The 25,988-nt window shown below is 40.4% G+C and overlaps 1 protein-coding gene across 1 annotated transcript in view; it reads left to right on the top strand.

Moving 5' to 3' along the window:
• Positions 1 to 24,633, top strand: part of gabra6b (gamma-aminobutyric acid type A receptor subunit alpha6b) — a 30,368-nt gene extending 5,735 nt beyond the window's left edge. The window contains exons 8-10 of the mRNA XM_029448480.1: positions 5,229 to 5,506; positions 13,118 to 13,374; positions 20,839 to 24,633. Coding sequence (XP_029304340.1) covers positions 5,229 to 5,506; positions 13,118 to 13,374; positions 20,839 to 20,851 — 548 coding nt within the window. The 3' untranslated portion in view covers positions 20,852 to 24,633. The remainder of the gene's footprint in view (positions 1 to 5,228; positions 5,507 to 13,117; positions 13,375 to 20,838) is intronic.
• Positions 24,634 to 25,988: the final 1,355 nt, after the last annotated feature.

The raw sequence follows: 25,988 nt of genomic DNA, 5'->3' as shown, positions 1-25,988 counted from the left end.
GTGTGCTGGATTGTCAACAACCTCTCTAAGAGCTGAAAGTCCCTTGAGCACAAGTCTCACAGACTTAATTGAGTGTGGCCTAATTTGTACCTTACTTTTTTTTTCAGAAAAAACACATAAATGCCCCAAGCATTTCATTTCTATCCTGTCTTTATACGTCATCCCCCTCCCTCCTACACTTTTTCTTTCTTTCTTTCTTTCTGTTTCCTCTCCCTCCTACCCTGACAGGCTTTCTTCCCATGTTCCTCCTCCCCTTTGCAATCATTTAACTTGTGCTTGAGCCTTAGACAGTCAATGTTGGCTCGCTGTTTGAGAGCTGTTAGCTTTCACTGCTCAAGTGGTTTGTAGAAAATGCTATTGAGACATTATTATATGCATTAATTCCCCCATAAGTTCCCATGTTGCTAATGAAATGTGCACAACTACATCACGCATTTGCTAAAAGCATGGACGGCAGTGTTCAATGGCCCCTTTTCCCTGCTTGCTTTAGCTTGATGAAAGTGAATTAGATATGTACTTTGTTAATGGGCCATGAAAGAGATTTTCATTGTCAGCATCTTTATCTGACTTAATAAGGTTGGAATCTGGGCAAGACTTTGGAAAATCCCTTTCTAGTGATTAAGAGCCTTTTTTTGGAGGCAACATTGCACTTGACATCTACTTTTGTTGTTGTGTTTTGATAGTTTGACACTTCAAAAGAGACTCTAAAATGCACCTGCCATGGACATGCTGTGTTCATTTCAAACTATCATGAATCCCCGAGTATTTATGAATGGCTATACCGTGTTTTTTCTTAGTTGTATATACTTTGAGGCTGTGCTCAAAGTAATCTTTGCCTTCTGTGCATCAATCTGGCGCCATGGCCAGAAGTTAAAAATAACATTTGACAGGCTTTGAAAAGCCTATTGTACTTCTAAGAAATATATCAAAAACCCCGTAGCTTTCACTCTCCTACCTAACCATTGATACATACTTTTCTTTTTCTTCTTTCACACACATCGGTCATCTCACCCGTAGCTTGTAATGTGAGATCATTATTAACAGATAAACAAATATTAGCAAATGCTTTGTGGTTTCTGTCTGGGTCATCTTACTGGATGGCTTTCTCGAGAATGTTTACAGATATCTGGTGTCTCCAATTGGTGTGCCAGAGAGGGGGCACGTGTTAGTCTGCTTATGACCAGATTAGCATCCGCTGAAGTGACTTTTTAGTAAAGCTTACTGGACTGAAATGCCACATGGCCTGACATTCCAGTAATATGCCATCAGACAGAGCTGCTGCCATGTGTCAAAGATAATCCTCGGGAAAATCAATTGTGTACACAGTACAATTATTTTTTCATTATTGTGTTAAATTGAATTTTTCTATTTTCTATACAAGAAACAACATTTTTATTTTGACACCCTCCTGTTCAAGGGAATAATACGTGATACATTTCAATATCAATTTCATTTTTTGTTGTGTAAATGCTTGTTTAAAGTTTGAGAAATTATCAATTTTAACACATTCATCTTGTAAAATGTAGCTTTTCGCTTCTCTCCATTATCTGTACCATCATATTATTAGCTTTATCAACACAGAACACTTAATGCAAGGCTTCAGTTTTTTTTATGATATTAGGTCGTGCAGGCCACGGTATTTCAATGAAAGAGTAGACATGAAAACTCAAATTTAACCCATTTAAGAAGAGGTTATAATTGGCACTGTGAGAAAGAATGCAGTGTCATGTAAAGCGCATCTTTAGCGCACCAAATTGAGTCTTCAGAAAATCTCTTTATCATAGTGTTGATCGATGTAAGACCTGCGTGTCAATGATGCAACATGGTACATGCTCAAACTACGCTAGGAAGTAGCATTGAATCATTTCTGAAGCATTTGGGTCTGATAAATTCTGAAGCCACGAGTGCTTCAACTGCTATCATCTCTGCGATGCTGAACCAATCACAGAAGTTATTTGCCAGATGTTATATTTTGCTAACATAGTTGAATAGTTCCCAGTCAAATTTGACCAGTCTGTTTTAACAGCTCTTACATCAACACAAAAATCATTAATCATCACCAAATTTTATTTAACACCCTTTTAAACTTTAAACAATGTATCAACTAGTGTGTGTGTGTGTGTGTGTGTGTGTGTGTGTGTGTGTGTGTGTGTGTGTGTGTGTTCACACACACACAGTGGCAGTTTACCATCATGTCGGAGTGTGCCTTGCAAACGTAAGCATCACATTTGTAGCATGTAAGGCTTGTTTTATTGTATCTAGAGGCACAGAGCTTGCATCTCTTCCTTTTCTGCCCCTGTCGTTGTTGGGGGAGAACGGCCAGGGCCGTGGCTGGGGCTTGCAGACTCCTAACCAGACTGGTAGAGGCTGGTGTGCAGGGAAGAGTCACCAAAGCTTGCCCAAGCTCTGCCAGGAAGAGTCTCCTCTTGAAACATTTCCCCAGCTTCCAGGTTGGGTTGATTGCTGTCCACACCACATTTGCATTGCATGCAGACACATCCAGGATGTTGTGGAACACCAACCACTGTCATTCGCTTGTTTGATCGATAAACTCCTGCTAGAATTAACAGATCTATGTAGGCTTGGAGGTCTACCTGATCCAATGCTCTCCATGTGTCCCAAACACTTTGGTAAAAAGAGTTGGTAGCTGGACTTGATGTCATCCACACGAGATGTTGCAAACTGTGTTGGCCATGGCGTCATCCTTACAATGTTTTCCACTCTCACTCTGACTCCTCTGTCCTGGGAGGATGAATACCAGAGCAAGTTACCACCCTTACCTCTTCCCCAGGGACCTCTTCCTCAGGGGCCTCTTCCTCGCCATCTGTTGACTGGTCAGTCTCACAAAAGTCTTGATTGACATTGAGTCCTATAATGGTTTCTAAGAAACAAGAAAATAAAAAGCTACATACAGTACACACACACAGGGGGAAAAATGGAAGAAACCTCAGGGAGAGCAACTGAGGAGGGATCCCTCTCCCAGGACGGACAGAGGTGCAATAGATGTTGTGTGTACAGCATAAACAACATAGTACAAATACAACATCCATTCGACAGAAATTATGTTGTGATTAAAAAAGAGAAAGTATCGATGAATCCATGATAATGTCAAAAAGGCTTCCCGGTGTCAGGCAGGACCAGGGCAGCAGGGGCAGCAGGGGCAGCAGGGGCAGCCACGATTCATGATCCATATGTGAACTTTAATGGTGGCAACCTGCCACATGAGAGATACAGAAACTCCAGGGGTGATACCCCGGATGATGAGTAAGTAACATACATTTACATAAATGCATACAGATAGAGGGAGGAGAGGGAAGAGGGAAGGGAGGAGAGAGGAAGAGAAGGAGGGGAGCAGGGAGGTGTCCCCCGGGAGTCTAAGCCTATAGCAGCATAACTAGGGGATGATCCAAGGCAAGCCTGAGCCAGCCCTAACTATAAGCTTTATCAAAAAGGAAAGTCTTAAGCAGGCTCTTAAATGTGGAGAGTGTGTCTGCCTCCCGAACACAAACTGGAACCTGGTTCCACTGGAGAGGAGCTTGATAGCTGAAGGGTTTGGCTCCCATTGTGCTCTTAGAGACTCTAGGAACCACAAGTAACCCTGCAGTCTGGGAGCATCGAGAGTAAAGTACATGCTAAATAACCACTGTGCATCCATGTATTATGTACACCTGCTTATTTTGTGCAGGTTTGTGCCATATTTCACTAGACTGTTTATAATAATTATCTCCTGAATTATTAAAGATCCTGTCGATTTGACATTTTTCTCCCCGTTAGAGAGGGGTCACCAAATGGAAAAACAACAACAATTGGACTAGAAGATTATAGACACAATTATAGTTGCTGAAAAACAGGCTAGGAGGAGGAGGAAGAAGAAAAAAAACATATCTTTGATGGCATGTGTCTCTTATTCACACAGCACAAAGCCTGAGTAGACATTATCCTGTTTGTTCTGTATCACCAGGATCTTTAACTCACAACCTTCAACACCAATCAATGATCTTGTTGAGCTACCTGCCAAGTGAGAAACAATAGGTGGCTTCACACTATGACTCAGGCAATCACCGGTGGTGAATGAAGAGGCAGATTTAAAAAAGATTCAAGAATTCAGTTATCAAGACACAATTCTAAGAATTTGTGTACTTCATACAACATAGATGTTTTTACAAAGATTAAAGTTTAATGATGTATTATTTCCATTGACTGCAATAGCTCACATAAGGATAGAATTAAAAAATACTGTCAGAAATGTAGTTTTTGAGAGAAATTCTGAAATTTGTGGAGATTTTTAAGCGATAATTTGCAGTAGCTGTAAAACAGTTTCACGCAATGTGGCTTACATTTTTGATATCTTAAATATCTGGATGGATAGTTTGTGGAGGACAGTCTGATGCAGTGTAGAACGTTTGGTGTCAACAAATGTGGGAGGAGATATGTTTAATTAGTTTGATGTTAATGAGTGATGGACTTCCTATTTCCTGCTATCTTTAGGCATATGTAACGCCATTCACAGGCCTATTAGCCCACAATACCAGTTGAGGAAGTTTGGCATAGGACTGAACCTATGTGCAAAGTTTTGTTTATCTCCATGCATGGGAAGGCATATTTCCTCATAGGAAGTATGATAATAACAGTGGCAAAAACAAAAGGTACCTGCATCAGAGCTAGAGTTAAGTACGAAGCTACAGCCAGATGACGGTTAGCTTTAGCTTAGCATTAAGATTGTAAGCAAGGAAAAACACCTAGCCTCCGTCCAAAATCAAAATTTAAAGTATGAATACTAGCACCAATGAAGCTCACATTACTATTTTTTTGGCTAACAACGGAAGAGCAAAGTGAGTTCTCATAGTCTTGTCTGTTTGTGTGCGGATTTAACAAACCAGACATAATCATTTATTAGCAAACTTTGCAGATGTTCGTAGGCATATTTTTGAAACTTGAAAAAAAAGCTTTTTTCCCAGTGCTACCAGTTTTTATCCAAAGCTAGGCTAACTGCCTCCTGGCTAGACTCACAGACATGAGGTGATATTGATCTTATCATCTAACTCTCTGCAATGAAGCGAATGAAAGTGTTTTATTTTTTTTTAAATGACCGACAATTCTTTAAAGTATCAGACAGAAAAAGTTTAATCGAACATTCTGCCACGGTATACCAACATAGTAAAAAAGAGTATAAAGACTATCAAGATAAAATGTGAAATTCCTAACATCTGTCTCCTCCCTGCATACAGGTATCACCACGGTCCTGACCATGACTACACTCAGTATCAGCGCCCGCCACTCCCTCCCCAAAGTTTCTTACGCCACAGCCATGGACTGGTTCATTGCCGTTTGCTTTGCCTTTGTCTTCTCCGCTCTGATTGAGTTTGCGGCCGTCAACTACTTCTCCACCCTGCAGGCAAACCGGGAGCTGAGGAAGGCAGCAGCCATGAAAGTGGCGGCTCATGAGGCGGCAGTTGCAGCTGCCACTCCGACTGCAGCTACGGGGATTGACGGAGATCTTTCCTCAGTAAGTCTACTCAGAAGTGTTCAGTATATTCTGTTGCGTGCATGTTGAATGTAAATGTTACTAGTGTCCATCCTCCACAGGGATGGCAGGTGGGATTGACACATATGAAAATTTGGGCTGTACTGATCCGAGAACAATGATTAAGACTATTCTTCAGTGTCACTGTCGACCTATACATGTAGGTTACACACAGCAGTAGGATATAAAGTAGGAATACTGTGGCGGTAGGATTACTGATGCTGTGTACAGATACAGAACTTACAAGTCGCTGTGATAAATGATGATCAGAGCTGATGCTGCAGTCACAGGAAAGGAAGAGGGCTTCACTTGGCCTCATTACATGCCTCTACATCTCTTCATCAAACCACTCCACTGGCTCCACCACACTTCTGTCTTTTTTCTCACAAATCTAAACTGAGCTGCTAAATAACATAACTCTCCGCAGGGCTTATAACTCCATTTGCTGAAAGTTTGTCATTGGAAGGTCAGTCCTCATTTTCAGAGCCGTTCTCCTTTATTGGACTTTGTCAAACATGCATTTAGTCTATTATTGTTTCGGAAAAAACATCCCGACATAAAATGGCATAATTAGAAAAGGCATATCGAGTCCAGTTCTTGTAACATTAGCTGACCTACAACACTTTTAGTCAATGACGTACCACTGACTGTACATTACGATTCAGTGAAGCACATGCAGAAAGTAATGATTTAGTATCAGCTGTAGCTTTGCACATCAAAATGAGTTAATTCCCAGCAAATGAACAGAGAACAGATTGTTTTTTTATGTGGATCGGTTTACCAAGCTAAATCATGTTTGTTTCCATTTCCATTTAATTTGCACCATGAAAGGTCATGTTGCACTCGCTAAAATTAGTTCCTATTTGCACTGTCACCACGGATAGGACTTGTTATTCAATCTAATTAGACTGAGCTATGACTCGAGGAAGATGGGGTGCAAAGGTGTTAACCCAAATAAGAATATGTATACATTTAATCTTTCATCATACGTGTATAATTGTAGACATCATGCATGTACTTACTGTGGAGGTTGTTTAAGGCAGATATGTTGACAGGTTACTTATTATCAGTCTGTCTTGCCTTGTGGCAGGAGGGAACAAATTGAGCCGCACTGGAAAAGTCTTTTATCATAAAGCGTGGAATAGCTTTTTGCCAAACGTTTATGATATTTATCTCTTTTTTTATATTTTGGACACACGCAGGGGAAATCATTTTCAGTGTTAGGGTGGCAGTGGTAAGCGTTAAATTCCTCTGATTTCTTTCATCATTTCACATAGCAACTTCTTTCGATCTCAGGTTCATTGTTGTTAACTCTCCATTTTGTTAAGATTTTGCTTCCGTTCACATTTATTTCTTATTTTTAGACATGTCTTTGTTGAGGGATTGCTGCTGGGTGATTAGTTTTCTTCTCTCCATTGTGAACTGCACTCTTCTTTAAGGTGTTTGTCAAATTTTTGGATGGATGAGACTGGTCTGTGGCTCTGAGGCCGATTGGTTTTACTGGTAAGTGTGGTGCAGGTTATAACCGGCTGTTTCCGTGGTTCTACGCTTCCGCACAGCACTGATGCCTCAGGAGAGTGTTGTATGAAATTGTGTTTGGTTCTGCCTGTTTTAGATGGTTTATATTCTTTTTATATCGCTCATGTATAATTTCAACTTTCACACTTCAAGTGTACACAATATATTTGTTCTCCTGTTCACCGTTTGGCTTATTTGGGCTTATTTGCAGTCACACATGCAGCATGTGCAAAGTAAACAATGCACACAATCTCTGCTTCATCCTCACAGAGAAAGTCATACTCTCACATACATCTCATCCATCCCTCTGTCCTTTCTCCCCCCTCAAACACGCACACAAAACTGCACCAACATGTAATATTTTCCCTCTTTTCCTGCCTCTCCTCCAGCCCCCTACTGTGCTCTTCATGTGAACCCTCTACACACACTCTCTTAAGCGCACACAGATTTATCGACCATCTCTCTTTTGCCTCTTTCCCTTTATTTTTGCTTGAATTTCATGTCCACAATCTCTACTTTATCCACGCTTGTCCTCACAGTCCCACACAAGGGCACACGTCCACACATAATCTGCAGCACACACTCAAACCCATATACAGGCGCGTAAATATGCGCACATGTAATCTGCAGCACATTATTCCCCCCACATCCATACAATTCACTCATCACTCTATACAATCATGTCTTATCCATCCATCCATCCATCTACAGTATCTATCATCCGTCCATCCCTCTCTTATCCAGTCCTCTATTCTGCCCTGTAACTGTGTGATAACCACAGAGTGACACGAGGAGACAGCCAGTGGCTCTGTGAACGATGTTGCTGCAGATTATGTAAGAGCCATAGATTAAGGGAATATCCAGCAGATCACTGCAGGCTCACAAGAAGGAGGGCAGCCACCACAATGAAGCGGAGTGGGGGCTGAGAAAGCCATTTTTGTGGAGCAAGATGGAGAGATGGATGTGGGGGGCCTGTGTAGTTTGTATTTGTGTTGTTTGTGCATGTGTGAGAGAGAGTTACACTGAGAGAAAGAGAGAGTGGGAGAGATGCATCATGGAAAATGACTGCTTTCAGCAAATATGTAGGAGGAAAGACTCTTCATTAAACAGAGAAAAGGGAAAAAACACAATGGTGTATCATTGGGAATCGAAATAACCATCCTGCAGTCACGATTTTACAAACTATGACCTGTTATGACTGGCAGGTAAAGGCATAACAGGAATGGACACCTCATTGTGACATAGGTTAAATGTTTTACATTTAATGAGTCAGATATATAACTGTAAATACAAAGGGAAAGGGGGTGTTTTCAGTCTTGTGCTGCATGCATTGTCAGTGGCATGTGTGAGTAGGTGGTGAAGTATGTGGTGAAGGAAATAAACAGAAAATAAAATATTGGTGGGAGGAAGAAGAGGAGAGCGAGAGAGAGAGACAGAAGGGACCTTTATTTATAGGCCGAGCCACATGTGCTGGCAATCACAGAATTGGTGATCACTGCTGGGATGACGAGAGGTCCTGATTAAATCGGGACAGGTTTGATTTTCAAGCATTTGTCCTGGCGTCCCGGTGTCCTGATAATTAGTCCTGAGTGTTATAATTTTTCCTAGCTCAGGAAAGCATTTTTGACAACCGGAGATTGCACATACTGTACCTGAAGTTACCTGTGGAGTTGTGTTGTTTACATTCAGGGTTTCCTGCAATACATTGTGTGTATTGTACACTGTACAGCTGTACAGTAGATTAGTGGAAATGTGTGAGACATCACACAGTATAGACTCCTTTCATAATAGAAATCGGAAATCACCGAGATAAATGCCGGCATTTGACTTCATCGTCATCTTCTTCTTTGTGTGTTATAGCTTGCATGCAGTACACATTTGCATTATTAACCTCTGCAATCAGCAGGAAAGGGTAATATGTCAACCACTTGCTCATGTACTTATACATGTGTGCCCTTTTGTGTGCTAGTAGAGAACAAGGAGTGTCTAGGTGATTAGTGATACACTATAGAGATACACTATAGATGGACGACTTTGGAAGTCAAAAAAGTATTTTGAAGTTTCTTTTCTTGCATGTCACTTTTCCATTCCATCCGTATTTGTAGCTGATGATTTGAGTTAACCACATTTTATTTTCTTACTTTCTGAACCTAAACAATGAAAAAAGAGCACTATAGCTGTATTCAGGATACTGAATGCTTCATAAACATTAATACATTTATATACATATATACATCTCCACCACTGAGTAATAATAATAATAATCCACACACCCACACAACACCCGCATAGATGAACCTCCATGCACTTACTCCCATGCCGTATCGGTAGTGCACAGTTAGAGTAACCTTATTTCACACGCACACCTACACATACACTATGAAACACACTTAGCTCCTACCCACCCATGCACATTAATACCCACACCCAAACAACATCCATACATCCCTTAGTGCAGGGGTGGGGAACCTTTTTCCTATCAAGGGCCATTTTTCTTTTTTATAACATCCTTTCGAGGGCCACACTAATTATTGAACTCATAGCCTCTGCAAAACCTTTTTAAGACGCAGGCCCATTCATTTCACCTTTCTTTTATGCTGTGCAAAATGTATCTTGTCAGGCAAAAGAACATATGAAGTAAAAAGGCAGTACACAATAATTAAATATAATTTAAAAAATAATATAAGTACCAAGTGGTTGATAGAAAATAAAGTGAGTATTGTAAATGGCAGTGATAATTGCACAGCAGTGGTGGAACAGTCGGTTCTTGGTGTGGTGGTCTACCTCTCTATCTGTCCATGTTTGTATGTTACGCTCTGGAGAGAGCTGCTTGTTGGGCCAAACTCCACCGAAGAGCGTTAACTTTATCCAAACGCACTCGTCCTTTCAGCTCGTGCAGTTCGGCATGTTTCGTGCAGTAATGACGCTCATGATTATTTTTCATCACCGCAAGTACGTCAACACAAACTAGACACACTGGCCTTTTACTTCCACAAAGAAATCATCGTCCGTCCATTTCTCCTGGAAAGTGCGACATTCTGCATCCACCTTTCTCTGTTTTACACTCGCCACGCTGCATTCACTGATGTCAACGACAGTCTCGTTTAAAATGTAAGTTTTTTGAGATGACGTGACAACGTGATGACACGTTCCGCTCGTGTTGTGTTCAAAGACCCTAACCTTGGCCAGGAAAAACAATCAGTCGCCCATTTAAAATATTGGCGTCTAGTTTTTTTTGCAAGTGGATTTTTTTTGCGTGCGTTTTACAAATTACCTCGAAGGCCGGATCAAAAGGTCTCGCAGTTCCCCACCCCTGCCTTGGTGGGTCTGTTGAAATCTAGAACAGTGGATAAAGAGAAGAAGGGCTGATCTCTCTGGGATTTGACCAGAAAGACGCCCAGCCAGCCTGTTGTCATTATCAAAAATAGCTTGTGTATCGGATCAGCTGCGCAAACCTACAGTACGCCCCCCACACACACACACACACACACACACATACACACACACACACACACACACACACACACACACACACACACACACAGGCCAAGCCCGCAACATGTACTCACTGCATGATCTTTTACCTCAAAAGGAAGCATCGCCGTGATAGGGAGCTGACATTTGAAGCTGCAGCCTGGTGTTATTGGAGTTTTTGACATCAACCAGTTACAACAGAAAACAAATTGACCTTCAAGATCAAATTCCTGTCTCAGTATAAATCCATTGACCGTAAAAAATGAGCAGTTATTCAACAGGAGGAGGCGTACCAAACTCACAGTTAGTGGCACACTTTGCAATCGAGTGATGATTAAGCTTAACGTCGGGATGAACAGCTGTTAGAGCGTCAGGTTCCACTCCTTCTCAAAGCCCCTCCCCGCTAAATCTCGCTGTAGACTTTTACAAATCACAATCTGTTGGTATTTATTACTTCTTCTACCTGCCGTAGTACCGTATTACATTTTAAGTCTTGCCTCTGTCAAGAGTGAAATGCTGATAGTATTGTTTTTACTGGTTGAACTAGATTTCAGTCCCTCTAAGAAAGGTCTCACACTAATGAAGCCTGAAGAATCTCTCTCTCGCTCTCTCTCTCTCTCTCTCTCTCTCTCTCTCTCTCTCTCTCTCTCTCTCTCTCTCTCTCTCTCTCTCTCTCTCTCTCTCTCTCTCTCTCTCTGTCGCACTTAGTACTTGGCAACATTTAGTATTAAACCACAGTGAAAGATGATCTTGTGTTTTAGTGATAACATGATTACAGTTTTATGATTTATCAAGGTGGAGGAAAGTTATTCTGTATTTGTTTCAGACCAAAGATAATTAGTTTCTCAGTATTTTCTCGATTCATTACTTGGTCTATAAAATGCCAGAAAATAGTGAAAAATGTCCGTCCCAGTCCGAGGTGATGTCTTTAAATGTCTTGTTTCTTCAGTCCAAAATAATATGATAAAAAGCTTAGAAGGGCAAGAAAATACCATATTTGAGTGGCTGAAAACAGAATTTTCTGCCATTTTTCCAGGATAAATTGCTTCAACGATTAATTGTCTATCAAAATAGTTGGTGATTATTTTTCTGTCCATCTACTAATCATTGCAGCTCAATTTCTCACTATAATATGTAGTCAACCCTAAGCAACATCATGTAATTTACAACATACAACACCCTCTATTCTTAGAACTTTAACTTGTTTCTTCTTCTCTGGTTCATGTTTTAATGGGTATGCTCATGACATCAGACCTTCATACAGAATTGGAATGACGAGTTGGCTCAATTTAATCTAATCAGCTGTGTGAATAGTCATGAATTGTACATCTGAGTATAGCTGCCAAACAATGAATGATAAGGTTGTTTTGGAGACGAGCATCCGGACAAAGTCATAGTACGACAACAGTTGTTAATTGTACATATACTAGTGGGTGAAACAAGTGCATTTGAAAGGCATAACTCTAAATGTAGTTTTTGTTTTGAGTTTTGCCAGAATACAGTTTTGAAAGTGTTCCCCTCAGCCAGAGGATTGTAACAGTTTGATAGTTTCTCAACCTGTAGAGGAGCATGTAATCCTGTAGCCTCACAAATCCAACCTAAATCTCGCAAGTTCAGTTTTTGCTCCAAGAGTGAGGTCTGGAAAAAACCTCCACTGAGAACTGAATAAGCCTTCCTAAAACAGTTATTCAAACACAAACACTCTTGGATGTTGGATATGGTACTGAACTTGCATAAAAAACAATGTGGTTGAGTATGAAATCTGTGTGAAAAAGGAGAAAACATGTAAGCATCGTATGTCACTATAAACATACAGTCTTGCAATCATAAGGTCTCCATGGGAAAAGATGCTAAATATTTCATTATGATGTTTCTTTCTTATGCTTGTTATTTCTTTTGCTTATGCTTATTTCCATAATAAATGAATGGAGCCACTGTTGGGTTCTATCTTGATCCATCAAGGACTGTTTGTGCTATTTCGGTCTCTCTGACTCTACAGGCAACACAGTGTACTTTGACCCGTTGCCCAGATGCATTCTCCCTTTCTCTCTGTAAACACACTGCCACTGATTTACAACTATTGGAGCAGTGAGCATGTGCTGAGTTCACACTGGTTTGCTGAAAGTTGATGAGGCGTAGCGATAACCATGTGTCAATATATTGCGAGCCTCTTTTGTTTAATATGTTTAGTTTGCCTCCCACAACTGTATCAATCTTCATGGAACGGGTTGATTAAAATCACATCAAATCAAAAGACAAAACATCATTGATTTCCTTTTGTTAAGCTTAATTACATGTGGTACTCATTGGTACTCAACTCACAGCTGTGCAAATATGGCACTAACATCAGGATGAATATTTCACGATTTCGTTTTTTATTCTCTGTGTAATATGTTGATATAAATTCCATTATAACAAGTTATCCTTTTTACATGTATAATTAGTATTAGCATGCTTTGCACATACGATGACTTTTTAACCTGATGGGAAAAGCACAGCACCAGTTTCATTATTAATACCCACATATTACATTATGCAATATTCTCTTTTATGTCAATATCCTCTAACAAATTCTATATATTTCCTTGTTGCCTCTTGAAGTTGGATGCCAGCAATGTGCTGAAGAAGAGGATGAACTCTGCCCCGCTGTTTGACCGCCCTGCCAAAACATATCCCAACCCACCTGTCAATGCCCAAGCCTTCCTGCAGCAGGGTTCAGCTGTACCAGACAACAACATTCTGACAGGCACCAGCATCATCGACAAATACTCTCGCATCCTCTTTCCACTTTCATTTGGCGCCTTCAACCTGGTCTACTGGATCGTCTATCTCACTAAGGACACGATGGAGATGTCAAGGTGAACGGATGGCATGGTTTTTACGAATAATTCCAGCACCTCCTCACTGAAAATTACCTGTTTCGGATAAATCTTGATCAACCTTCAACCAGGCTACTGCGAAACATACCCGCACGTTGTGTACTTGTGTGTATATTAAATAGGTTGGTTATAACCACTGTGCGAAATACCAAGTGACAATCTGGAGGTCTCCCGTACATAGTGCTGCAGTGTTATGCTGAAGTCTTACACATACTCAATATGCAAAATATACAATAGTTCATGCATGCAAAGGCGATTAACTATTCTATATATGCTTTGCACACACATCACTGCTAATATCTTTAACAATGAGGTCACTCACACAACTAAACAACCACGCCACTACAATGCCCTGCAACAGAATCCACACAGCACACTTGCTTCTTTGTCTAAACGTAAGACGGAGACCCACAATGTTGTGTCACATAAACCCATATTGTGGAAGCAGAAAAGAAATCCACTGCACAAGATTTTCTAAACTGCACAAAAGTTACATTAATAACCATTTGCAACAGCGCCCCCCATGGAAGAAGACCTTACCAGAAACAACGGGGTATCTAATGACAATATACAGTAAAAGGAAATACCACAAAAACAAGTCTGCATTTATTTTTATGAATCCATGTTTTGTAATTTGAATAATGAATAATGCAGGATATTGTTCATTTACAAAACACATTTTAGTGACACATACATTTTTTGAAATATTTTTACAGAAACCTCTTGTTGAGGCTCCGACCCCCCGAGACTCCTTGTATTTCGCACACTGGTTATAACGCATTATTTCTAAATGACATGTGAACAAGTTCAAGACAGCCAGCCGGACCTTTCACCTCTTTAAACATATCAAAGTTGTTGGATCTTATAATGTTTCCTATTACTGAATATATTCATTTCTACAGAGAGGTAGCAATACAGTAGGTAATCAGTGTATGAATGATATTGTAGTTTGTACTTTTGAGCAAAAAAAGCCACAGCCCACACTGTGTATAATTGATTATAATGTATGTGTAGATTCAATAATACATATTTAAAGCCATATTTTACAGCACACCACATGGTTCAGTGCACAGAACTTCCAATATACCCACAAAACAAGTCACATAATATGTGAATCTCACAGGTTGTATGATGCAGTTATCTATAGTGTTTTCTTTTGTGTGTTTATGTGTGTGTGTGTGTGTGTGTATGTGTGATGGGTATAAGTATGGGAATTTACAGTATGTATCTGTTTGCAATATATGTTTTTTCTTTGCCAGCCTGATAATGCATATTCAGATTCAGCAGCCACACAAAGCTTTTACACTTTCAGCTCTAATTAATCACCATATGGCAGAGTTGAAGAGTTGGTCACAGGCTTAATACAGTAGTTTAGTTTAATTGCAATACAAGACCACCAGGCAATCACTGGCAGGTTGTGCATTTGTCATTACTAGCACTGTACAATGCCAACGGGCTGCAGTACTCATAGCCTGTAGGTGTCTGTGTTTTCCATACACAGTGAACTACAGCCCAAATGATGGCAAGAAAACATACACTAAACGCCAGAATTATAAAAAGAAATGTGTGTCCTCAAGGAGGAGTATATTGTAAAAATGTAGCCTACTAGTATACAAGTAGATAATATTTAAAGATAGTGAAAATAAAATGCTATCAAACCCATACCATACTGCCCATTATTGTACAGTATGTGTGCAACCATTTTGGTACATTACATCTGTGATGTCTGGTGTTTAAATCAAAACACCATGCCATTGACAGGCTGAATTGTGATGGCTCAAAGGCACATTAATGTCATTTTTGCAAGTGGTGTCTATTAAATGCACGTGATAAACTGAGACATATATGACTCACAGTTGTAGCTACGCACAGAAGTCTTCATGCCTTTGTTATAGCCAAAGCAATATGTCTGTCAACGGATTAAAGCATGCTGCTGAGTTTTGATGACATCAAGAGATGTATGTTGCTCTCATACATCACATCTATGGATCCTTTATGGTTTGACACTTTGACAGAGTGATGAGTGGAGGATTATGCTAGTTGAAGGAGAAAGCTCTGTTTATGATGCACGTGTGTGTATGCAAGTTTGTGCGTTTGATTTGTCTCAACCACATGCTTTAAACAGATGCATGGTTGTGCACGCTATCGAAGCGCTTCACCACTCCCAACTCAGGGGCTTTTGAACTGTTTGGGTTCAGCTCCTTTTATTCCCTGCCGTGCTCTTTCTCTAAAAAGGGAATAGCCCTGAGGCCTGAGCGGAGACAAGTCAGATGACATGACAGTGTTGGCAGGCATCGGGATAGCTCTGTGTGACTAACCCTCTTAGTGGCACTGTCGTTTCTATTAATTGATAGGGAGTGTAAGCGAGAAGCCGATCCTGACAAACTTCATGCAAGCAGCAGAGCGCTGGCCTGCAGGGCCTGGGAATAAACAGGAATTATAAATAAGGAAATAACATTCAATATAGTTAGTGCATAGTGCATGTGTGTTTCTGTATAGTATAGCTAACATATGAATGTCTCCATGTATTCAAGTGTATGACTGAGCAAGTGAGTGATGAAAGGAACGAGAAGGTGATACAACACTGAGCCCCGGGGCTGAAAACTGTAAATCCCAGTGGTGTTTGAACCTATAGCTGACCAGCCAGGGCAAAGAACAAGTACAACCACAGGTTGTCACTGGGATTGATTGTGGTTGCATCATTCTAACTATAGAAAATCAGGATGTCTAACATGGATACAATGTATCACACACAGTTGCTGCAGATGGTGTGGTAGAATTTACACTTGAGTTCATTTTAACTCACAAAATGACTGCATTCCAACAAGCCAGGAAATCCAACAAATCAAATCAAATCAAATCACATTTATTTATATAGCCCAATATCACAAATTATACATTTGTCTCAGTGTGCTTTACAGACTGTACAGGTTACGACACCCTCTGTCCTTAGACCCTCACATCGCACAAGGAAAAACTTCCTAAAAGAAGCCCCACAATTAAAGGGGGAAAAATGGAAGAAACCTCAGGGAGAGCAACTGAGGAGGGATCCCTCTCCCAGGACGGACAGACGTGCAATAGATGTCGTGAGTACAGGATAAACAACATAGTACAAATACAACATTTGTCCAGCAGGACCAGGGCAGCAGGCGCAGCCACGATTCCTGATCCTGACGTGAACTTTATCAGTGGCAACCTGTCACATGAGAGACACAGAAACTTTGGGGATGATGCCCCGGAGGCTGTGTTAGTAACATACATTTACATAAATGCATACAGATAGAGAGGGAGAAGAGGGGAGAGGGAGGGGAAGAGAGAGGAAGAGAAGGAGGAGAGCAGGGAGGTGTCCCCCGGCAGTCTAAGCCTATAGCAGCATAACTAGGGGCTGATCCAGGGCAAACCTGAGCCAGCCCTAACTATAAGCTTTATCAAAAAGGAAAGTCTTTAGCCTGCTCTTAAATGTGGAGAGGGTGTCTGCCTCCCGAACACAAACTGGAAGCTGGTTCCACTGGAGAGGAGCTTGATAGCTGAAGGCTCTGGCTCCCATTGTACTCTTAGAGACTCTAGGAACCACAAGTAACCCTGCAGTCTGGGAGCGTAATGCTCTAGTTGGTTTATAAGATACTATGAGATCTTTAAGATATGCTGGAGCCTGACCATTAATTAGTTTGTAAGTCAGGAGAAGGATTTTGAATTATATTCTGTATTTTACTGGGAGCCAGTGCAGTGCAGCTAATACAGGAGTAATATGATCCCGACAACTATAACTCCTGTTGTTACTTTATTTTAACAGGTCCACCACAAAACAAATACAGAAATGTTAACCTTCATTGACCACATAACACTGAAACTAGCCAGAGATCTTCCAGTCACAATCGAAACATAACATAAATTACAGAAAGCGTAACATATTGTAACAGTGATCTGCATTGGTGAGGGAGTTGCATAAGGCCCAGGAAAATTAGATCTGGCTAATGGAGATGCATTTCAGTGACTAGGTGTAAACTAGAGTTAATATTTCAATAATTGATCTGAACTGTGAATCTCTACAGAGCTTTTGTAGACACCAGCTCTGGGGAAAATAAAATCATTCCTGCTCAGAGATCTGGGCCACAGCTAGAGTACACAGCACAATGCTACACACGTTCATAATTAACACTTTACATTTCATAGCTATTTTTATTCTGCACCACCCACACTAGCGACCCCGTAATTCTGAGTTAGATCCACCTTAATCCAAGCATCACGTCCATTAAATTGAAAGAGGGCAGTCCTTTTCACTCCAGAGAAATAAATATCCAGCTCCAGTGGCCCCAACTGAAAGCACAGAGCAGTGCACGCCACAGACCTCTTTCTCTCTTTGTGTAGCTCTGCTTTTATTAGAGAAGGCCCTCCTGCAAAGATGAGATGGACCAGAAGAAAAGAGTATCTGTTTGTGCAAGTGTGTGTGTGTGTGTGTGTGTGTGTGTGTGTGTGTGTGTGTGCAGGTGGATTTGTGTGCGTGGCTGCTTCTGTGAGGACACAAGCGAACAAGTGTATAAATGTGCCATGGCAGCAGTGCATACCGACTGGAGGCTATTTTAATGAATAGCACCATTCAGGGCGGGACATGAAGGAAACAAATTTGCTGAAAACACTTCCTTCCATGAAGGGCCCCAGCTGGTTGGCTGACTGGTTGCAGGCTGGCTGGCTGACTGGTATATGTATGTCAGAGTGGTTACAGCAGGCGATAAGCCTTGCCCCTCTTTATTGCCCGTCAGAGTGCCAGGCTTGAAAAACAACTTCCCCATTGTTGCTCATAAATCAAAACCACTAAATGCTGTTTCCAACTCAATTCCTATTTTCGACTGTGGGACCGTAGCCATAACTTTGGTGTAATGATCATTCAATTACAGGCCACTCAGACAGGGAGCGAAGAAGACCGATATAAACAGCGATCCCCTATCTATCATATTTCTCTCCGCGGCCTTGTGGGAATTGCTACATCCGCCTTTGTCACCTAGTTTGCGTGTGTCTGCAGGCACGCATTTCTCACACACCTACCTGTATTCATATGGACGTCTGAGTGCCCGCTCAAGCATAGAAATGTGAAAATGTACAATTCCTCATGAGATAATTATCTCCCTCTCTCTACTGCCCCCTCCCTGTCCCACTCCCCTGAGCTCTCTCTCTCTCTCTCTCTCTCTCTCTCTCTCTCCCCCCATGGTGATCCGCCTGTACTCTGCTTTCTCTTTGATAAAGCAGGACAGCCCAACAGGCTGTGCAGAGTGGTGTCCCTCTACCTCATCTACTCTAGCGTTAATCATCCACTCAATTCAGAGCAAAGAGCGATCTCTTCTCTGTAGGACTGTTCGGATGTGTCTTCTTTACCGACTGTAAATGCATATTGGCCATCTGGTTACTTTGGCAAATGCAGTCAATGCAGCAGGGTAGCCTCATCGATAGAGAAATGGTCCCATCACCAAAAGGTCACAAGTTCAGTTACTGCAAGAACCAATATGAGCCTGTCAGCAGTAGTATGACCTGTCAGTGCACCCTAGGGCCAGACGCTAAACACTGCTTGCTCATTTCACTGGATACATTTAGGAGTTATTACTCTCTAGTGTGGTGTTTTCTTACATAAAAGTAAAAGCTACTGATATTGGAAAGCCTGTCAACGGTAAAGAGTGTCTAGTGCATACAATACACACTTTTAAACATTTACACAATGGCCACAGAAATGACGTGTTCCTGAGTGGGTTTTAAAGATATTATAATGTGGCAGAAAACAGTGGTTAAAGTCAGTACATGCTGTATAGTGAGATCAATTAAATGAAGCCTCTCAAGGCTTATGTCAAGGCTCTCTCAATGAATATATTAACAGAGTTGATGGTTGAGGCGATGTCGGGAGACCATGGGAGTTGTTTTATTTATCACTAATGCCGTCATTGCAGTCAATTTCTCCCAGTTAGGATTCCTTGTTCATTGTTAGAGAGGTTTTTAAACTAATCTAAAATGCGTTTTGTAAACATGTAGCCTAAATCTGGATAAAAAACTAAAGAGGAAATGAAACAAACGCTTACCTTGATCAAATAAAATTACAAATATCTCTAGGTTTGAAAACTGTTGAAACATGTAAGTACACAACTCAACTAAATATATCATAAACGTCTAGTTTTTAGATATTTTAATGTGGAATTGTTACATATCATATCTTTAGCTCTCAATGGTGACACAATGTAACCACGCTTGACTACAGACAAAAGGTTAATGATTTGAACACCTTTTAATAAATATATGTAAGCACTTTCTGTCAGGTTATTCCTCTCCTTACTGTCGTGTAATATTTTCATATACATGCCGGAGACCTTGTTGCATTATTGCTTATGTGTAGCAGCATCAAACTGAAAGATGGCTGTTCCAATGTGGTAATAAAATGCTCAATTACATCGATTTCAAATGAGTTTTAATCCAAATATTAAAAAGGTATAAAATTACATTTGTTTTGGTCAACTAAGACTAAACCTCTTCCCTCACTTGTTGATTTGCACTGCATGATTTTTGAGACTTTTATAAGCATCTCTAACATTCTATACATTAATATATTGACATTGACACACACACATGTGAATTAAAGCTTTTTTAAGACGGTGACTTTTAATCCAGCAAACTAATTTGTACCAATCAAATGTGCTAGTGCTAAAATATTTCACTTGATGTATGGCTACATAAATAATATATACAATATGGATTCTATTTAGCATATGGCCAAGCTATCTATTATTCAGCTGAAACATTCACACCACTCAGAGCTAAACATATCAACACAACACATCCTCGAAAATTGTTTTCTAGTTTGCAAATTCAATTCAATTAAACGGAATTATATCCCCATGCTTGCCTTTTTAAAGCACATGGACCGTACATATTATTTCCCCAAAATGCTTCCTCACCTACATACTTACCAACCCGACACAGAAAGTTGGAATGTTTTGCCAGCTCCCTTATACGTTCTCTGGCTGAAAATGGCTCTCAGTGCTGTCAAAAGTGTCTCCTGCTTTAACACATCAGGCGGAGGAGGTGGAGGTGTGAACTACCTGGCAGAGGTTCCTAGACGAGTTTCACAAGGTCTTTGTGAACAACATTGGCAGCGAGGGACTGAATAAATTCAAATTTTAAATTCAACCTGGAATGGATGCCAACCTTCATAGCGAGACTGAACTGGAGCATGCTGTTACATCATACCAATGTGTGTTGTGCGAGCAGATGTGGACGCATGTGAAATGGAGTAGGTGTGTGTGGAGGTGTATGCATATATCTGTATGTTTGAATATGATATAAACCTTTATTTACTCCAGGCAGCATACCAGGTTGCCACTCTTTCTCTCCCTGTCTCTCTTTAACACATACACATACATTTCTTACACTAATTCTACCTTTCTGTATCTTCTCTCTGTCTTGCAGGGACACCGTTTAAGCCACAAGTTCGTCTTCCTGGAAATCACAAACGTACACTTACTTTCATACACTTGCACGGGAAAACACACACACACACACACACACACACACACACGCACACACACACACACACACACACACACACACACACACACACACACACACAATAAGTAGATGACAGACACTTGCCAAGCACTCGTTTATGCCACCTCAGTGCATTGTATTTAGTTTAAGTACTCCCTTGGAAACTGAGTGTTTTGAGAGCAGATGTACCAGCTCCTGTTGCCAACATGACCCGGGAGCTCAGAGCCTGTGGGCCCGAGGCTCTGGACACATTTCAAGCAGGTACTACACCTCTCTCTCTCTGTATCTTTTATTTATTAATTTCTCATCCCTGATATAACATTTAAAAAAGTTATGACACTTTTCCAGTGTCCATCCTGTTCACCCTGCCTGAGTAGATCGGCTAAGCTAGCTAGGCTGCAGAACCAGAGACAGAACCACTACTTTGTTGTATGTTTCTCTTCCTGCATGCGTGCAACGCGCATGCAGTTCCACACATGATAGTAATTTGCATTCTGTGTTTTGAAATGACACATTCCCTACCGTGATATTTTGAACACACTTGCGGGAACGAGCGTACTCGTTGTCCTGACTGGATCCAGCGTGACTGACTGAACTCGCAGCTCTTCTTTCCATTCCTGACAACACTCGCTATGTTTTTGATTCATTGGCTTAATTTCCCTCTGCTGATGGAGTACAAAGACTGTGAGGCAAAAATCTTCAAAGGGTCTTTATGGTGTGTTCCACGGATGCATTGGCCTGGTTGAATATACACTGTCACATGCACATACAGACGGAGAAACGTGCATGCATTAAAAAAATACAGACACTAAAAACATGCACACATGCCACTCACTTACACTTACTTTCCATGATTTCCACAATGACAGGATGTCCTGGATTTCCTATAGACAGAACAATAGATCTGCAGAGTGTATTAAAAGCTCCTACATTTTAATTGTGCAACGTTTCGATCCATCAGAGATCTTCTTCAGGCATTGTCAAACGTGATTGCCGGGAGCTTTTAATACAATGTGCAGATCTTTTGTCTGATTCTTACCTTCGTTTGATTTTTTGATCCAGAGCCTGTAAAAGCTTTTTGGATGTGCGTACGCTACAACCTGGTTATCTATAGAAAATTATAATTTGAAACATCAGTGCATGATTGAATAACTATCATGAAATAACTTGTTTCAGCTCAAAGCTGTGATCCATCTGGGATCATTTATTTTACAGAAACACACAGGACATGCCTACAGGAACAAGTGAGGAGGACACTGCAAAAGTGTTAGTAAAACAAATGTTCAAGTTAAAGTTTGTTACATGCAAGACACTTTAGTGAAACAATGAATGTAAAGTGTGGGAAGAAATATTACATACAGTCAACCCACCTCTGCATATATACTCCCGAGCATATCATACAGTAACCTGTATCCTGGCAACAACCAATCTTTTCCCAGAGAGGATTTAAGCATTTATGTGTAACATTGTAATCATTTTCTTTTTTATTGTTTCTATTTATTGTAGTGGTTTTAATTGAAGGTAAAAAGGTTTTCCTACACTGGTTGTCAATTATTTGTGTCCTTCTTCATCCGGTTTTCATTTCATAAAAAAGCAACATAAATAGAAACCTAAACCTATCATCATCAATTATACGAAATGCCAAAACATATTCATTAATAATCCACTTGTGTGGATTTGCATATGATTAAGCACAGTTTCCAATTAAGTAGAGATTGTGACATGTAAAAGCCATGTGGTTTCTAAATATAAGCTGATGTGTGTTTGCTTCCTCATGACATCCATCATCCTTGAGGATGTTCTTATTAAAAGGTGTCTCTTATTAACACAGGCACCTTTTGAAATAGAAAAACCAGCACACGGTGGCAAAAGATTAAACTAAGTCTTGAACACTGTACACTTCCTTTTGGTTGTTTCGTAGATTTTCACACACAGACGTAATGTTAAAAAAGATGTACAATTGGTGTAAATTGCCCGTGTGTTCTTTATTCAGTCTTGCACATACTGAGCTCCCTAACTATAGAAGTTATTGAACAAGAAGCAACAACATTTACTGGTCCTTTAATATTCAGTTTATTCCAGTTTTTAATTTGCTGTAACCATGTGTATTTCTTCTAAGCCCTTTCATTTGTGAACAGACCCGCATGGTAGAAGCTCAGTTCAACAATACTGATATAATAAATAAATAATGCATGATTAAAACTTTGCATCATAAACATAGTTTTTATAGAATACAAATATGCAATGCAATATAGACTCTGGTTGGAACCCCCCCTCTCCCCCCCAAGGGATCCATTGCTTAATACCATATTCTGAAATATCCTTTCATTAACTGGTTACAAACAAGCAAATATATCCAGACAAGAACAGCAAAATTGGACAATTCTGCAAAACCTGGGATACATCCAGTGCCAAGGGTTTTTAAGTTATATAATATCTCTGCATGGCAACTATGGTATGAGTGAGGCAGGGTTAGGGTCAGGCTGCTAAAACATAAAAAGGTTAACTTGTGACAGGATGCAAACTCGGGCATGAACATTTGATGTGCTCGGTTTGGACTCATGTGTGTACTTTAAATCTTTGCTCAGTTGACATTGAAATGACGTGGAACTGTGGGGTGCAAATGATTTGTTTATTTTAAGGCCTGTTGTCGCATGTTTTTCTTTCTTTCCCCACGTACACCAGAGGACTAGAAGAACCGTGTTGTCAGACTGTATGAACTGTCTTTGTATCCTCCCTCTTTCTCTACGTCATTCATCACCCTCCGCTCCTCTGTCTTTGAGGCAGAGGCTGATGAGACGGGGCATTTCAGTCCCCATTGCCCTGCGTGTCAGGCTCTATTGTGGGGAAACGTGACTGCCAGTGAACTTGGACTGCTACAGAACTGCTGGCTCAACCCCCGATGGAGCCTCAGAACACCAACGACCTCTCACCTCCAGCGAGGACTGAGTGTGTTTCTGCAGAATTAACTTCAGTCGAATGGTCAAACAGAAACAAGCTGCAGAGAGAGGGTGTGTATGGATGTGTGAGCAGCTTTTTTTTTTATATTTATGATTGAGCTCGTTTGCTTTTATCAGTGACCCGATCGATCTGCCCTCTGACCCCGGCCTAGCTACTCAGCTCTATCGCACCACATGAGAAACGCACATGCATGACCTCCGACCCTTAATGTGCTTGTTAGGGTTGTTGAATGTAGAAGGTTGTGACTGCATAGAATATAGAATTACATCGCTATTGTGATGGTGGCCATGCACTGCCCTGCAGTCAGTATTTTTAATTCCACAGGCATGGGCTTTATTGATTCTTTCTTTCAGGCCAGCATTAATCTCTTCTTTTTCTTTTCTTTTTTTTTACACTGTCATTTGCCTAGAAATTGTGGACACAATTTAGAAGACAATGAATGCTCTACATTCTTATTTTATGTGTATATTTTGTGAATATGATTCAGTTTTTCCGTAGGTTGCTATTTGTATTCCAACTGTATGACCCTGCTTGATGATCAGCTGCACTACATTAACTATTTGTACTCTTTTGAATGACGGACCACAAACTTTTGTATTTTTAGCAGTTTAGTTCATCCACATGTGCTCCTTGTACACATCGCTCTCCTTTTGTTTTTATTGTCATCAGGAAGGCCAGTTTATATTGCAACTAAATGATATTTGCATATTCAGGTCTCTTGTCCCCCTGTTAATAAATTAACTCCTACTCACTTTTCCCACAGGATTGTATATTACTATGTTCAATAAAGCCAGATTATGTATATATATATATAAATATATATATATATATATATATATATATATATATATATATATATATATATATTTATTTCTCTCTTCCACTTCTTTATAAACTGCTACTGTGCAGTGACGATACAGTATTTTAAAGTATTAATGCTCTGCTCATTGTGTGATTTTGGAAATGTAATCTTTGTTGTGAGACTTTGTGACGATGCAACATCTATATCTCTTCTTTGGCATTTTCTTAACATTAGTGCCTAAAATGTCATTATATGACATGTATTGTGAGAAACAGTTTTCATCAATGGTTAATCTAACCGGCTCCATTTGTTACTTTTTTATCACACAGTATAAATCCAATGATTTTCATTTCACACATGATTGCTACTGTTCACTAAATTGGATTCCTTTACCGCTCCCAATGATTGTAGCATAATGACGTTATATGAGATGACGTGAGAGAACTGTAGGGATGTGGTTTTGGTCAGTGACTCACACATTTATATAATTCAGTCTGGACATGCTACTACAGTGCATGATACTGAGTGCTGGTTGGCATTCAGTGACACTTTGTATTGCAAACACATACACACAAACAATCATGTTTATGCAGCTATTTATAACCACGTACACACAAACGTGGAGTGCATTTCCAATTCTCTAACCAGTCAGTCGATATTTCTTTGTTTTCTTCTTAGTTCTTTACTTAAAACCCTTAATGACAGACATAAAGGCATGCATTTAGCCCTAAAGCAAAGTGCTCAAAACCCCGGCAGTGTTAAATCTCCATTCATCCACCTAGAGTGGTGTAAATACACCCCCACCCCCGAGTCACACGCTCCTCTCACTCCGCTTTCATTCCTCTACACACTAAGAGCAGCCGGCAGTCAGGAATAACCAGAGGCCTGGGATAAAAATGGACGTTTTTATCATCCAACTTCCGGTTTATTTCAGATGCAGCCGCATGAGCTTTTAGACCTGTTTTAGTCTAAGTCACCGTAGCCAATCAAAAAAGGGTAGAGTGCCACCTATTGGTGCATAACCTGAATCCTCTCTCCTCTCCATCACTACCTATCCACTCTCCCTCCTCCCACAGACACACTGGCGCACGACTCCTACACACTGACTCACCATATGTTTTTACACGCGCACAGAGAATATCACAGTTTGAGTGCACACAGTAACTACACACACACACACACACACGCACACACAAAGACTGACATGTAGAAATATCTTGGTGTGTGTGCATATGTTAGGATGCAACACAGATGCTCATGCATGCACAAATATGTACAGATTCACGTCCCACAGATTTATTTATAATGC

Source organism: Cottoperca gobio, chromosome 14 (assembly GCF_900634415.1).
Source record: "Cottoperca gobio chromosome 14, fCotGob3.1, whole genome shotgun sequence".
In the NCBI taxonomy this organism is placed as follows: domain Eukaryota; kingdom Metazoa; phylum Chordata; class Actinopteri; order Perciformes; family Bovichtidae; genus Cottoperca; species Cottoperca gobio.
Note: the sequence above shows the minus strand (reverse complement) of the source record. Positions and strands in the feature narration are given on the sequence as shown.